At 30.7% G+C, this 12,245-nt stretch overlaps 2 protein-coding genes across 3 annotated transcripts; one reads left to right on the top strand and one right to left on the bottom strand.

The window, feature by feature from the left end:
* Positions 1–582: 582 nt before the first annotated feature.
* LOC122634729 (centrosomal protein of 290 kDa-like) lies at positions 583–12,245 on the bottom strand. 2 transcript variants are annotated; one of them, XM_043823954.1, is made up of 26 exons: positions 11,884–12,245; positions 11,657–11,779; positions 9,736–9,921; positions 9,495–9,579; positions 9,381–9,427; positions 9,212–9,298; positions 9,018–9,153; positions 8,764–8,900; positions 8,451–8,689; positions 8,238–8,370; positions 7,954–8,144; positions 7,739–7,880; positions 7,301–7,565; positions 6,883–7,048; positions 5,428–6,768; positions 5,199–5,283; positions 4,986–5,111; positions 3,688–4,709; positions 3,290–3,488; positions 2,896–3,119; positions 2,629–2,776; positions 2,079–2,462; positions 1,825–1,991; positions 1,511–1,718; positions 1,185–1,442; positions 583–1,054 (listed from the first exon to the last, which is right to left on the bottom strand). In XM_043823954.1, the coding sequence occupies exons 3-26, from the start codon at positions 9,913–9,915 to the stop codon at positions 980–982; spliced, it is 6,045 nt and encodes a 2,014-aa protein (XP_043679889.1). In that variant the 5' UTR covers positions 9,916–9,921; positions 11,657–11,779; positions 11,884–12,245; the 3' UTR covers positions 583–979. The 2 variants fall into 2 exon arrangements, with proteins under 2 accessions (XP_043679889.1, XP_043679890.1); XM_043823955.1 differs by lacking the exons at positions 9,212–9,298; positions 9,381–9,427; positions 9,495–9,579; ... (1 more) ...; positions 11,657–11,779; positions 11,884–12,245 and having other exon boundaries at positions 4,986–5,283; positions 8,764–8,895; positions 9,018–9,130.
* LOC122634741 (2,3-dehydroadipyl-CoA hydratase-like) lies at positions 10,111–11,491 on the top strand. Its single transcript, XM_043823986.1, has 3 exons — positions 10,111–10,358; positions 10,449–10,702; positions 10,784–11,491. The coding sequence occupies exons 1-3, from the start codon at positions 10,244–10,246 to the stop codon at positions 11,354–11,356; spliced, it is 942 nt and encodes a 313-aa protein (XP_043679921.1). The 5' UTR covers positions 10,111–10,243; the 3' UTR covers positions 11,357–11,491.

Raw genomic sequence — 12,245 nt, forward strand, 5'->3', positions numbered from 1 at the left:
AACGAATTAGTATTTTATCTTTCTGACAAAATATATGGAACACGTCGAGATTGTGAATGAAGATTATATTTATAAATAAAAAAAAAAAAAAAAAAAAAAATGTAAATCTAGAGAACAAAATACTCGCCGTAAATACTTGAATCTTCCATTGTCACGTTTTCTACACAGGTGTCTGCATAAGAAACTGCGCTCAGTGCAAACGAATGTTCGGACCGTGGTTTGCCGGTGAAAGGTGTGCGAACGCGTGCATCAAATTCAAAGGGAAACTCACTCCTGACTGCGTGGATGCGGATTCTATCGCGCCATTCCTTAAAAAGGCTGACGAGGATGATTAAAAATTTATTTAGAATCTCTCTATCTCTCTCTCTCTCTATATATATATATATATGTATACATATATAATATCTATCCAGAAGAAGCTGCAACAATTCGTTTCAACGGTAGTTCAATCTCGTTAATTATTTTCCTTCAGAATTGTTTCAACTTAAACGAGATTATTAATCAACCCGATATCTCTTAAAAAGTATCGAATATCAACAAAAAGAAAACGAACAAACAAAAACAGAGAGAGATAAATATATATTCCTTCGTTAATTAATTTTATTAACGCCACGGAAACATATTTTCCGCGAAAGCGTTTTACAATCTAGTCACGTGTGTTCCATGATGATCAACCCCATTAATGATAGTTGTTAATTTTAACTCTTAGCTCGCTTTAATGCTCGAAAGCTTAGTTCGTAAAGACGTATTTACACTCGCCAACGCGCCTTCGCGTACAAATATATAAATTATCGTTGTAATAACACACACACATATTATATGTATATATATATATATATAAACAAACATTGTATTATATATATATATATATATATATATATACATAATTATATACGTTGTAAAACTTGCTGTATGTAAAATAAATTATTGATCAAGATCTATATCATCACTGTGAAATATTTCAATATTCTTAATATTATCAATCCAAATTAGGTACAGTTACGTAACACTCTGGTATCGGTGACAAAGTTTGTTTAGATTCCAACTGCTGAAGCTGAAATGAAACGAATTCTTTTTCTCTCTTTTCTTTTCTTTCTTTCTTCTTCTTCTTCTTTTTTTTTTTCTTTTTTTTTTTAATTTTCATTTATCCCGATTTTATTCCTTCAATTCAAAATTTTACTCACTCGTTGACGAAGAGTCTTTTCGTTTATCGCTGCCCTCGTTAACAATTGCTTTACTTTTTCCAATAATTCTGATTTATGAGACAATTGTTGTTTCAATATATTAATCTCGCCGTTGTCATCCTCCTTCTGCGTTTTCTCCAACATCGTTATTCTCTGCTCGGCAAGTTGCAAATCCGTTTCCAAGTGTATAACTTTTTTTTGAGCTTCCTCGTACAATTTCTCGTAAGATTTTTCATTACCATTGTAAACTTTCTTTCCCTGTTGTTAACGATGTTTCTCAATGAAATTTCTAAATATTTCTTTTTTTATTGTTTCTCACAACATACCTGAACAGAAGATGCAAAATAATTTCTTTTCGAATTAAACTTTAGCCTCTTGTTCTCCGCTTGTAACTTTTCAACGATTCTCTTTAACGTAAAGATCGTTTTCTCTAGTTCTAAAACAGGTTTTTTGGAATTTAATTCCTGATGTTCCTTGTTCGATGATCTAGGTGTCGAATCCGATGATTTCTCTACTTTCAACAACTCGATGTACCTTTGCAAAAATAAAAGAAGGAAAAAGGAAAAGAAACGAAACAAACGTTGCACATAACGTTGATAAAAAGAAAAGAAATGAAAAATAATAATTGCAAGATATTCACCTCTCCAGATGTTCGACTTTTTCACGCAAACGTGGCGTATCCGCGTTAGCCTTTTCTATTTCTAATCTTAATTCAAAATTTTCGCTTTCCAATTTCAAATTAGCTCTTTCGAGAATATCCCTGGTGGTCTCCAATTTTTGTAATTTTTCGACAACGTACTCGTTGCCCTGATCAAAAATTTATCACATTACAATATTATTCTAAGACGATCATTATAAATTTATAATGAACTTTATAATGAACGAACTGAGAACCTTAGTGACAGCTTCCAACGAAGCTATACAATTCTTTTGCTCTTCTATTTTCTTTAATAATTCATGACTATTTTCCCTCTCCAATTCGCTGATACGTTCTCTCAACGTTTGACATTCCTTCTGTAAATCAATCACGAGACTCTGATGCGCAGCTGAGATCGGTCTAGACGGTATATCATTCAACACGTTTGATGCTTCCTCTTTTATTTTACTCTTTAGAAACCACTTTTCGCGTTCCATACAGGAAACCAACGATCGTAATTTTTCGTAATTCGAATTTAATTTGATACACTCGTTCGTTTTCTCCTTTAACTTCTCTTGCAATTTTTCTGCAGTTTGCTGCCATTTTTTTTGCTTCTCCCACAACGAAAGTTCCTCCGCTGTCTATTATAAATGTTATGTATTTAAAAAAAAAAGAAATATATTCTTAAAAAAAATATATTGTTAAAAAAAAAAAAATATATATATATATATATAGTGTTCAACAAAAATATATATATGTCCAAAAAAAAAATATATATATATATATTTATTTATTTTATTCTAATACCTTCACCCTTCTAGTTTCTTGAACCAAATATTCCCTCTCTAATTGAGTCCGCATTTTTTCTAACTCTTCCTCCAAAGACTTTACCTTCCTTTCCAATTGCATTTCGCGCTGAGAAGTTTTTTTCTCTTGCGTTTTTACCGCCATGTATCTATTATATTTAAAAAAAAAAAAAAAAAAAAAAAAAAGCAGATATTATAAATAAAACGTTCAATTCCTTCTACCTTATCAAATTGATCGTTAATTACGTATTGAAAAGTATCACGATACCCCCGACTGACTCGTTGCTTCAGTTCAGCGATCTCATGCTTATACATTTTTTCCTTTTCCATCAGGGATTGCAACTGTTTACGTAAAACATCTATTTGATTCTGCGATTGAGACTGATCCCGTTGGGTAGTAGGTACAATATCGTGCATTCTAAGTTCGTCACGATGATCGATCACACGTGTTGGCAATGATCGATTCGTGGCTCCCAACAATTCGATCTCGTTCTGTCATTAAAAAAGATTAAAAAATGGAAAAATAAAACGAGAAAGAAATGATAAATAAATGAATCTCGTTCCGTGAATGAAATTAAAAAAAAAATTCATTGGAGATAAAGAAAAAAAAAAAAAAATAATAAGAAAGAAAGAAAGAAAGAAAGAAAGAAAACCAAAGATACCTGCAATTGTTGACAATTAAGACTAAGCTCGTGTATTTTGTCATCTTTTTCCTGCAATTCTTTCATAAGAGATATATTCCCTTTCGTATGAACAACACGATCTTCCGATAAACGTTGTCTAAGCGTGTCAGCTTCCGATTGCCATTTTGTAATCTCGGACCGATAACTTTCAAGTTCCGTATTATGTTGTTCCTCGAGTCTACTCTTGATAAAATGAATAAATCGTATTATGAATCGTCCCATTTTGTACGATTAATACAATCAGATGATAAACGTAATAAACGTGATATTATATACATTCTACATATATATATATAATATATGTATATATATATATATATTATACATATATATATATAGAGAGAGAGAGAGAGAAAGAGTATTACTTGTTTTCCTACCTTTCTCTTATACGATCGATATGTTTCAATCTCTCTTCTGCCAATCGATGCCATCGACCACTAAGTTCTTTCGTAATATGCAAATCAGCTTCCAAAGTATTTATTCTTTCTCTCATCCTCGCGATCTCCTCTTCTCGAGCTGCATTATGCACGGTAGCAGATTTTTTCTTCTTAAGGTCATCGTCAACAACAGGTTCGATCGTAATATCTTCTTTCTCTTTATCTATCTCGATTTTCACTTCACCTTCCAACAATTCTATTTTATAACGCAAATCTTTCATTTCCTTTTCCAAGGAACACGTAACTTTGACATACTCCTCTCTTTCTTCCTTCATTAAATTCTTATATCTCAATATCGTTTCTTCCTTTTGTGCGACGATCTTTTGCAAACTGTTCACCGTTGATCTCAATGCCAATTTATCGGTACAATCGATACTCGCGATAGGTGTTATATCTAACGTAGGCTCGACGATATTTATTTCTCTTTTGGATAATTCAGATTGTTTTTCTTTAATTTCTTTGTTAAGAACATCTATTCTCTCTCGATAATTCGACATTTCTAATTCGTAATTGGCTATTATTTCAAAACGATCCGCCGCGAGTTTCAATGCATCCGCTAAACGTTCGTTCAATTGAATCATCGAATTCATATCATTCGTTGCCTCGGTATTGTTACCTGCTTCTCGAACAGATTTTTCCTTTGGCGTATCTACGATACCTTCTAATTCTTCTCGTTGTTTGTTTAAACAACAATCGTATGGTTCGGTTTGTATCTCCGTCGAATCGAGTTCTATCGTAACTTGTACGAAAACCGATCGTTTCTCCACCGTGTCAGTTTTCATTTCTTTAATCTGTACATCATTTGATACCATCACTTTCTCACCCTGACGATTCCAAGTTCTTTGCATATTGATCATTTCGTTCTCCATTGTCGTAATCATCGATTCGTATTTCGCGGCTTTGTCATTAGCCATTTGCAATTCGTTATCCAAATGGGATATCCTTCGTTTTTGTTTCAAATCCTAAATAAAATAATAAAAAGTAAACGAGATTATCCTCCACATGATTTATATATATTAATTTGTTAAATAATAATGAAAAAAAAAAATTATCAAATAAATTCAATAATGAAATAATTATTAAATGAGAATAATTCTCTATATTATTATATTATATTATATTCTCTGTATTCTTATATATATATATATATATATATATATATATATATCCTTGTCGTAAAAATGTCAAAGAATCGATATCACTTAAATAATATAATTATCGTTTAATGTGAAACATACATTTAATACGTATTGCGAATTTTCGGAGAATTTTTGCAAAATATCTTGCACGCTCTCACCCCCAATTTGTTCTTCCAATATATCTTTCAAACGTTCGACAATCTCCAAACGATTTGTTAACGTTTCCTGTTGGGAAATAACACGATTACTAAACTCCTTCGCCTTCTTCATTTCCATATCTAATTCTATTCGATCAGTTTTTAATTTTTCAACCATTGACGTTAATCTATCGAGCGAGCTAATAGAGGATGATCCTGCGTATTGGCTTTGTAAAAAATCTATTACGTCTATGTATGTCCTGCAACGAGATGTAATTGTTTTTCAAACGATTTTACATTTTTTGTTGTTCAAAGAAACAAAAAGAAAAAAAAAAGGAAAAAAAAAAAAAAACAGAAAAAAGATGGTTTGTTGTTTCCATTCAACTGGACTACAACGAGATTACCTGCAACGATCGTCGCATTGCTTTCGATAATATTGCATATTGGCTCGCATCTTATCAGAATTTATCATCGATCTTTCACGTTCCTCTTGCAAATAAGATATTTCACTTTCAAGCTGTGACCTACGTGCGTTCAATTCCATTTCATTACTTTTCTTACTGGCCAATTCAAAATTCAATCTCGATATCGTAGCCTTGTCCTCGCTGATCGCTTGCAAATCCAAAATCTGATGTCTCAGATTATCTAATTCCAACGTCTTTAACGAATTCAACATGTATTGCAATTTAGCCTCTTCCTCGGCGATTTCGAGCTTTCTTTTCAACGTGTCGTTATCGATTCTCAAAGTTTCCTCTACGTCGTTCGACAATTCAGAATCGTCGATATTATTTTCTCGAATATTTTGCGTGGATACAATAATTTTCGATAACTGTTTATGTATCTCGATCAATTTCTCTTGTAATTCGCAATTAATGTTGGTCAGTTCTTGAACCTTCGACTCGCACTTAGCCAATTGACTTTGAGATATCTCGTGCAATTTGGTCATATGATCGGCACGTTGCCTTTCGATCAATTCCTTAGCTTTGCAATCGTTTAATTGTCGAACAATATCATTTTCATCCTCCTTTGAAACATCTTCTTTTAATAGATCCATTAATTGAGATTTTTCTTTTATCGCTAGCTCTAATTCGTCCTTTAATAATTCAATTTCACGTTTATCTAAGAATATCCTGTCCTTCTCGAGAACAAAACGATATCTTATATTTAATTCCTCGTATTTCTCTTTTAGTTCGCTATATTCCGTAATACTTATCGAATTAGATAGATTACTTTGCAGTCTTATTATCTCGCATTCTAATATTTTATTATGTTTATTAGCATCGGTCAATGCTCTTTTAAGAGAACCTTCTTTTTCAAGCATATTTTTCTGATAATTATACGTCTTGACAGATTCCTCGTTAAGAAGCTCTTGCAAAAGTACAATTTTTCTTTTCAATAACAACAACTCGTTAGCAACTTCTACATACTCTTTCGTTTTAATCGCAAAAGCTTTTTTAACTTCGTCCTCGCTGCTCTCTAAAGTCACCCTATCCTTTTCATAAATTTCTAATTGAAGATTTAAACCATCGATCGTATATCGTAGATCATTATTTTCTTCTATCAATGATCCCTTTTCCTTTTCCCTTTCCTCTATTTCTCTTTGATGTATACTTTCCATATTTTTTATTTCAGAGATATACATTATTTTGTTATCATCAGAATCGTCGGTATTTAATCTCTCTAAATCTATTCCTTTACTCAATGCTAAATCTTGCAATATGGCGTCCTTCCTGTTGAGCTCCTTTCTATAAACAAAATTTTTACACGCGCGTACGTGATTTTATCTCGTTAATATTATCGTTTTAGAATCTGTAAAGAAAAAGAAAAAGAAAAAAAAAAAAAAACAAAAAAAAACTTACCTAATCTGTTTAAGCTGAGATCTTAATTCCGCATTGCTACCTTGTATAACATTCAAATGTTCTTGTAATCTCATAGCAGGATGATACCAACCAGCCAAATGTCTTACATCTAATGCCTCCAATAATCTTTCCAAAGTATATGAATGAACTTCTACTGAACTTTTACCTGGAATATGTTTCAATCATTCGAACTTTGCCAACGATTAACGAAATATTCCATTGATATATACCATGATAAATCATTGACGTGATATTCCGTATTTCGACGCCAAGTACAATACAATTTTTTGTATATACATATAATACAAAAATAAAATTAAATGGAAGGCTAATAACAATTAAAAAGAGATTATCGTGCATTTAAAAAATTATTGAATCGTGCCGTTTTTATAATACGATTAACATTATGAACATTCACCGTCTTGATTGCGTATACTGTCCAGAATTTCATGCATGCCTCTTCTAAGAGCTTCGTTCTCTTCTATAACTAGCTGCATTTGTTTTCTAATATCTTTATCAGTTTTATGATATATCTGAATGGATTCAAAATCAACGACCTGATTTCCAGCAGTTTCCAATAATTTAGTGGAGTGCAAAAAGTCGGTGCTGTTATCTATGGTGTCGCTTGAAAAGTCTAATTTCTTTGTAGGTAAACGCGATCTACTTGATTTTAGCAGCCTTATCTATAAAAAGTCAGAATTATAAAATTATATCGATTTATTTGATAAAATATTATTCAAGGCGTATTATCCGTATCAAAATTATTGCAAGTGCATCAAAATTAAATGCATAAATTTATATGTATATATACACACACACACACACACATCGAATTATATTTATATAATCGACTTACGCTCGATTTCATTTCGAGATTTTCATCTATTAACATTTTATTCTGCCGAACGAGGTCTTGCATCCTTTTCTCCTCTTCTTTACGTTTTTTAACAATATTATCTATGGAAATTGATTCATCCTCTGATATCCCTAATTTTTCTCTACAAAATTATAATTATGCCTTTTTGGAATATACCCTTTAAAAATGTTAATACACCAAACGTATAAAAATACCTGAGCGCTAGGACTTCCATTTCTTGATAAGAGTTTAACATCTCTAACTTATTAACCACATTAACAAGATCTTCTATGTGTTCTCTTTTATGATTTAATTCATTTTTTAAATCCTTAATTTCATTTAATGCTTCGGTTAATCCATGATTTTCATCCTGATACTTTCTTAAAGTTGACAGTACTTCGCATAACTATAAAAAAAAAAAAAAAAAAAGAATCGTTTTAAAAGTACGCTTATTTAATACAATTTTCTTCTAATAAAAGTGAATAAAAAAACAACCAACTTCGGTGCTCTTTAATTTTAAATCCTCCTGCGCTTGATCCAACGCATTTTGTAGATCAGATATCTGATTACTTGCATCCTGCATTTTTTTTAATAACTCTTTTTGTTCCTTCCTCTTCTCCTCTTTTTCTGGCCTGTACAAATATTACTATGAAACAATATTTACAATTCGAAAAAAGATTTTCAAATGACGATTAAACATAAATTCACACACTTTTTTGTACTGGCTTGTAACTTCTCTATAATAGCACTTCCTTCATTTATTTCTGTAACTGCTTCGGAAAGTTTACTTTGTAATTCTGTTATAATCTTATCGCGATTACTAATCTCTTCGTTTAAATATACTATCTGCGATTTATTTTCTTCTTTAACCGATGTAACCGATTGCAATAAGGATTGCGATAAATTTTCTCTTAAATGGTGTATCTCCGCGTCCTTTTCATCTAATAATTCCTAATTTATTAGATGAATTTATTAATTATTTTCATTTCTCAGCTTCAAGAGGAAATATATAAAACTTAATTTACCTTCCATTCCGCTATTCTAGAATCTATTGCTACTCCAAATTCATCTATTACTTTATCTCTATCCATTTGTTGATCGGTTAATTCTTCTATTTGATTGAGCAAAGCAATATTTTCACGCTCCAAATCTAATATCTTTTCTGAAAAATAAGATGTTCTTCTAATATATATATATATATATATATATATATATATATATATATATATATATATATATATAAACAATTAATTTGTCAAAGATTTATCAATTTTGAGACCTTTGTATTCGAGGACTTTTGATTGTGCAGAACTTAATTCATCAGTCATTTCATTCATTTTCTCTGTTGCATCCTCCATTTCTTCTTTCAACATTCCTAATCGTTCTTTCAAAATAGTATTTTCTCTATCTAATCCCTAAAATATTTAACGCAATGATATTTTGTGAAATTGATTTATCGGATATCGTATCTACCTCTAATTCAGTCAATAGTTTTTCTATTTTTTCATTTTTGTCTTGTATTACAGTCTCGTGATTGGCAGTTTCCATTGTGTCAGAAGACTAAAAACGTAAGTATTATTTTAATTAATGTTCTTACAAATACTAATACATAAATAATAAAAATATTATCCATATTGTTTACCTTAATAAAACTTTTATCTTCATACTGTGAATCAGATACGATCTGACCTGTTATTAAATAAAATGAAATTGGCATTAGATAGTTGATTAAACAGAGATATCAGAAATCTGTTACCTTTAACTTTCTGTTTAGTAACATCCGGTTTCAATGTCGAAATTGTATTTTTTAATTCTCCACATTCTATGAGTAAAGATTCTACCTATAAACATATAAACGTATATAAATAATAAAAACATTTAATATATAAAAAATGTAACAATGATTAAAATATTAAATCACATAGATATATATATATATATATATATATATATATATATACATGTGTAAAAAAAAAGAAGAAACGAATGTGACATACTTGATTGTCTTTATACTGCAACATTTCTTGAGAAATTCTCATAAGCGTTTGAAGATTGTGTATATCGGATATTTCATCAACATTGCAACGCATTATCGTAGGACATAAATCTTCGATCTCTTCGTCAGTTAGAGACGACACATTTAAAGAAAATATTCGTTCCCAATTTGTTCGAACCATCTTTCACTAAATAATTATAAAAATATTCTTATTTTAATTCTACGTCTACGAAATAGAAACTTTTAAGAGATTGAACACAATAATCTCGTCATATTCTACAACACTCGGTTACTATGACAACAAAATGAAAACAGTTCTCCCCGCCTTTTTTTATACAGTACCATCTACAAAAGAAATAAAGGTCGATAAGTTAACGACAGTCGATAATATCAATTCGATGGTATTCGATTAATCGTTCGAACGATAAAACGTAATTTCGTTTTAAGTATTTATATACGTAAAATAATAATTAAACAATACATTTGTTTATATTTACGAAACATCGTAAATGTATTCTTTAAGAAGATTATCCTTTTCGTTAAATAAATCTATAAGAAATTATGTAAAAAGATTTCTAACCTCTGAATCTACGGCCGAAGAAGCAGTGGAAAATACAGAGAAAGGTAAGATTCTATAATTTCTATAAAAAATGTATATAATAAAATATATTTTGTTTTATTTTTTATTATTTTTTTTTTTTTTTTTTTTTTTAGAGAAAACTATTATCGTTGATAAAAGCGACAAAATTACTTTAATCGCTATAAATAGACCAGAGAAAAAGAATGCTTTGGATAATGCGACAACTCAATTACTTTGTGACGCATTGGATGAATTTGAAAAGGATGAAAATGCTGTTGTGGGTGTACTATACGGTATGGGAGGAAATTTCTGTTCAGGTTTTGACCTTCATGAAATTGCAAATTATAATCCAGAGAAAGAAGACGATCTACCACAATTCGGAACACTGGCAAGTCGATGTACCTTTATATAGAAAAATATTTTATGAACACTATTCATAGAAATAATATAACTTAATCGATTAAAGCAGGCCAATAGAAACGAATTGATCAGTAAACCATTGATAGCTTGTCTAAATGGATATGTCCTGGGTGCTGGATTAGAGTTGGCATTGATGTGCGATCTACGAATCATTGAGGAAACTGCAGTTGTAGGATTCATGAATAGGCGTTTTGGAATACCTATTCTGTGCGGGGGTACAGTTCGTTTGTCAGCTATAATCGGATATGCTAGAGCCATGGATCTGATTTTAACAGGAAAAGGTATTACTGGAGAAAAAGCTTACAATATCGGACTTGCCACTGAATGTACTACGCAAGGCGCCGGTCTGGGTCAAGCGATCAATTATGCAAAATCTTTGGTAAAGTTTCCTCAAAAGACTTTACTGGCAGATCGTGCCTCTACATACTTTTCTACTTTTTCAACTAAACAAATAGACGAGGCATTGCAATTTGAAAAGGACAATGCTCTTCATCTTTTAACAGAAGAAGGTATAAAAGGGGCAAAAAAATTTGTCGAAGAAGGTATAGGTAGACATGGAAAATTTTATAACCTTACAAAAAAAGAAGAAAATTTCAAAGAATTAGATAGCAGTCTTGTGTAACATTTAACTATAGTCAAACATAATTTATATTCACGATATTTATTTCATTTTTCTTATGTCGCCGATATAATATTAAAACTTCAAGTTTATTCGATATTATTATAGACTCATAAAGAAACAACGTTTGTATCACTATTTCTGTGCGTTTTTCTTTTGACGATTTTTCTTGAAAATTTCCATACACTTCTTTCCTACCTTTGTACTTACAAGCGGTATTAACATTGTACTTTGATCATTAGTATTATCTATATAAAAAATAATCCTATGAAATGATAGTATAAATCATAATTCGAAACTTACTTGAAAAGATAACTACAAAATAGATGATATCCGGTTGAAGAAGATGTAATCCTGAAGTAGATGGTTCAGCAATGGACAAGTTTTTTAATTGACAATTCAATTCATCGCATAAATCAATCTTACCTAGAAATTCATTCACCTTCTAAAGCTCAAACGATATATATATATATATATATATATATATATATATATATATATATAAATTAATACGTAAAAAATTTATATACAAGTTTTATCCAATCGAGCGACTTCTCGAACATAATCTAATATAAGCCCAACAGGACAGTCAATATTCACCAAAACTTCTTTATCGATGGATATTCTCTCGACGTCGTTATCGTCATCATTACTTTTGGAAACATGTTCTAAACAATTCGTTCCATTAATAAAAAAATACATTACGATTCCGCCTCATAATATATTACCATAATACTTAACCTTGATGATACTCATATCGAATTTAAAATAAATCGACGATCGATATGCGTGAAGTTGCGTACGATCGTTTTTCGATCTTTACAATTTAGCGTGAAAGAAAATCTCCTAATATAAAATTAATCGATCGAGGAAGCTTTAAATGCAAAGGGGA

Source organism: Vespula pensylvanica, chromosome 15, assembly GCF_014466175.1.
Source record: "Vespula pensylvanica isolate Volc-1 chromosome 15, ASM1446617v1, whole genome shotgun sequence".
NCBI lineage: Eukaryota > Metazoa > Arthropoda > Insecta > Hymenoptera > Vespidae > Vespula > Vespula pensylvanica.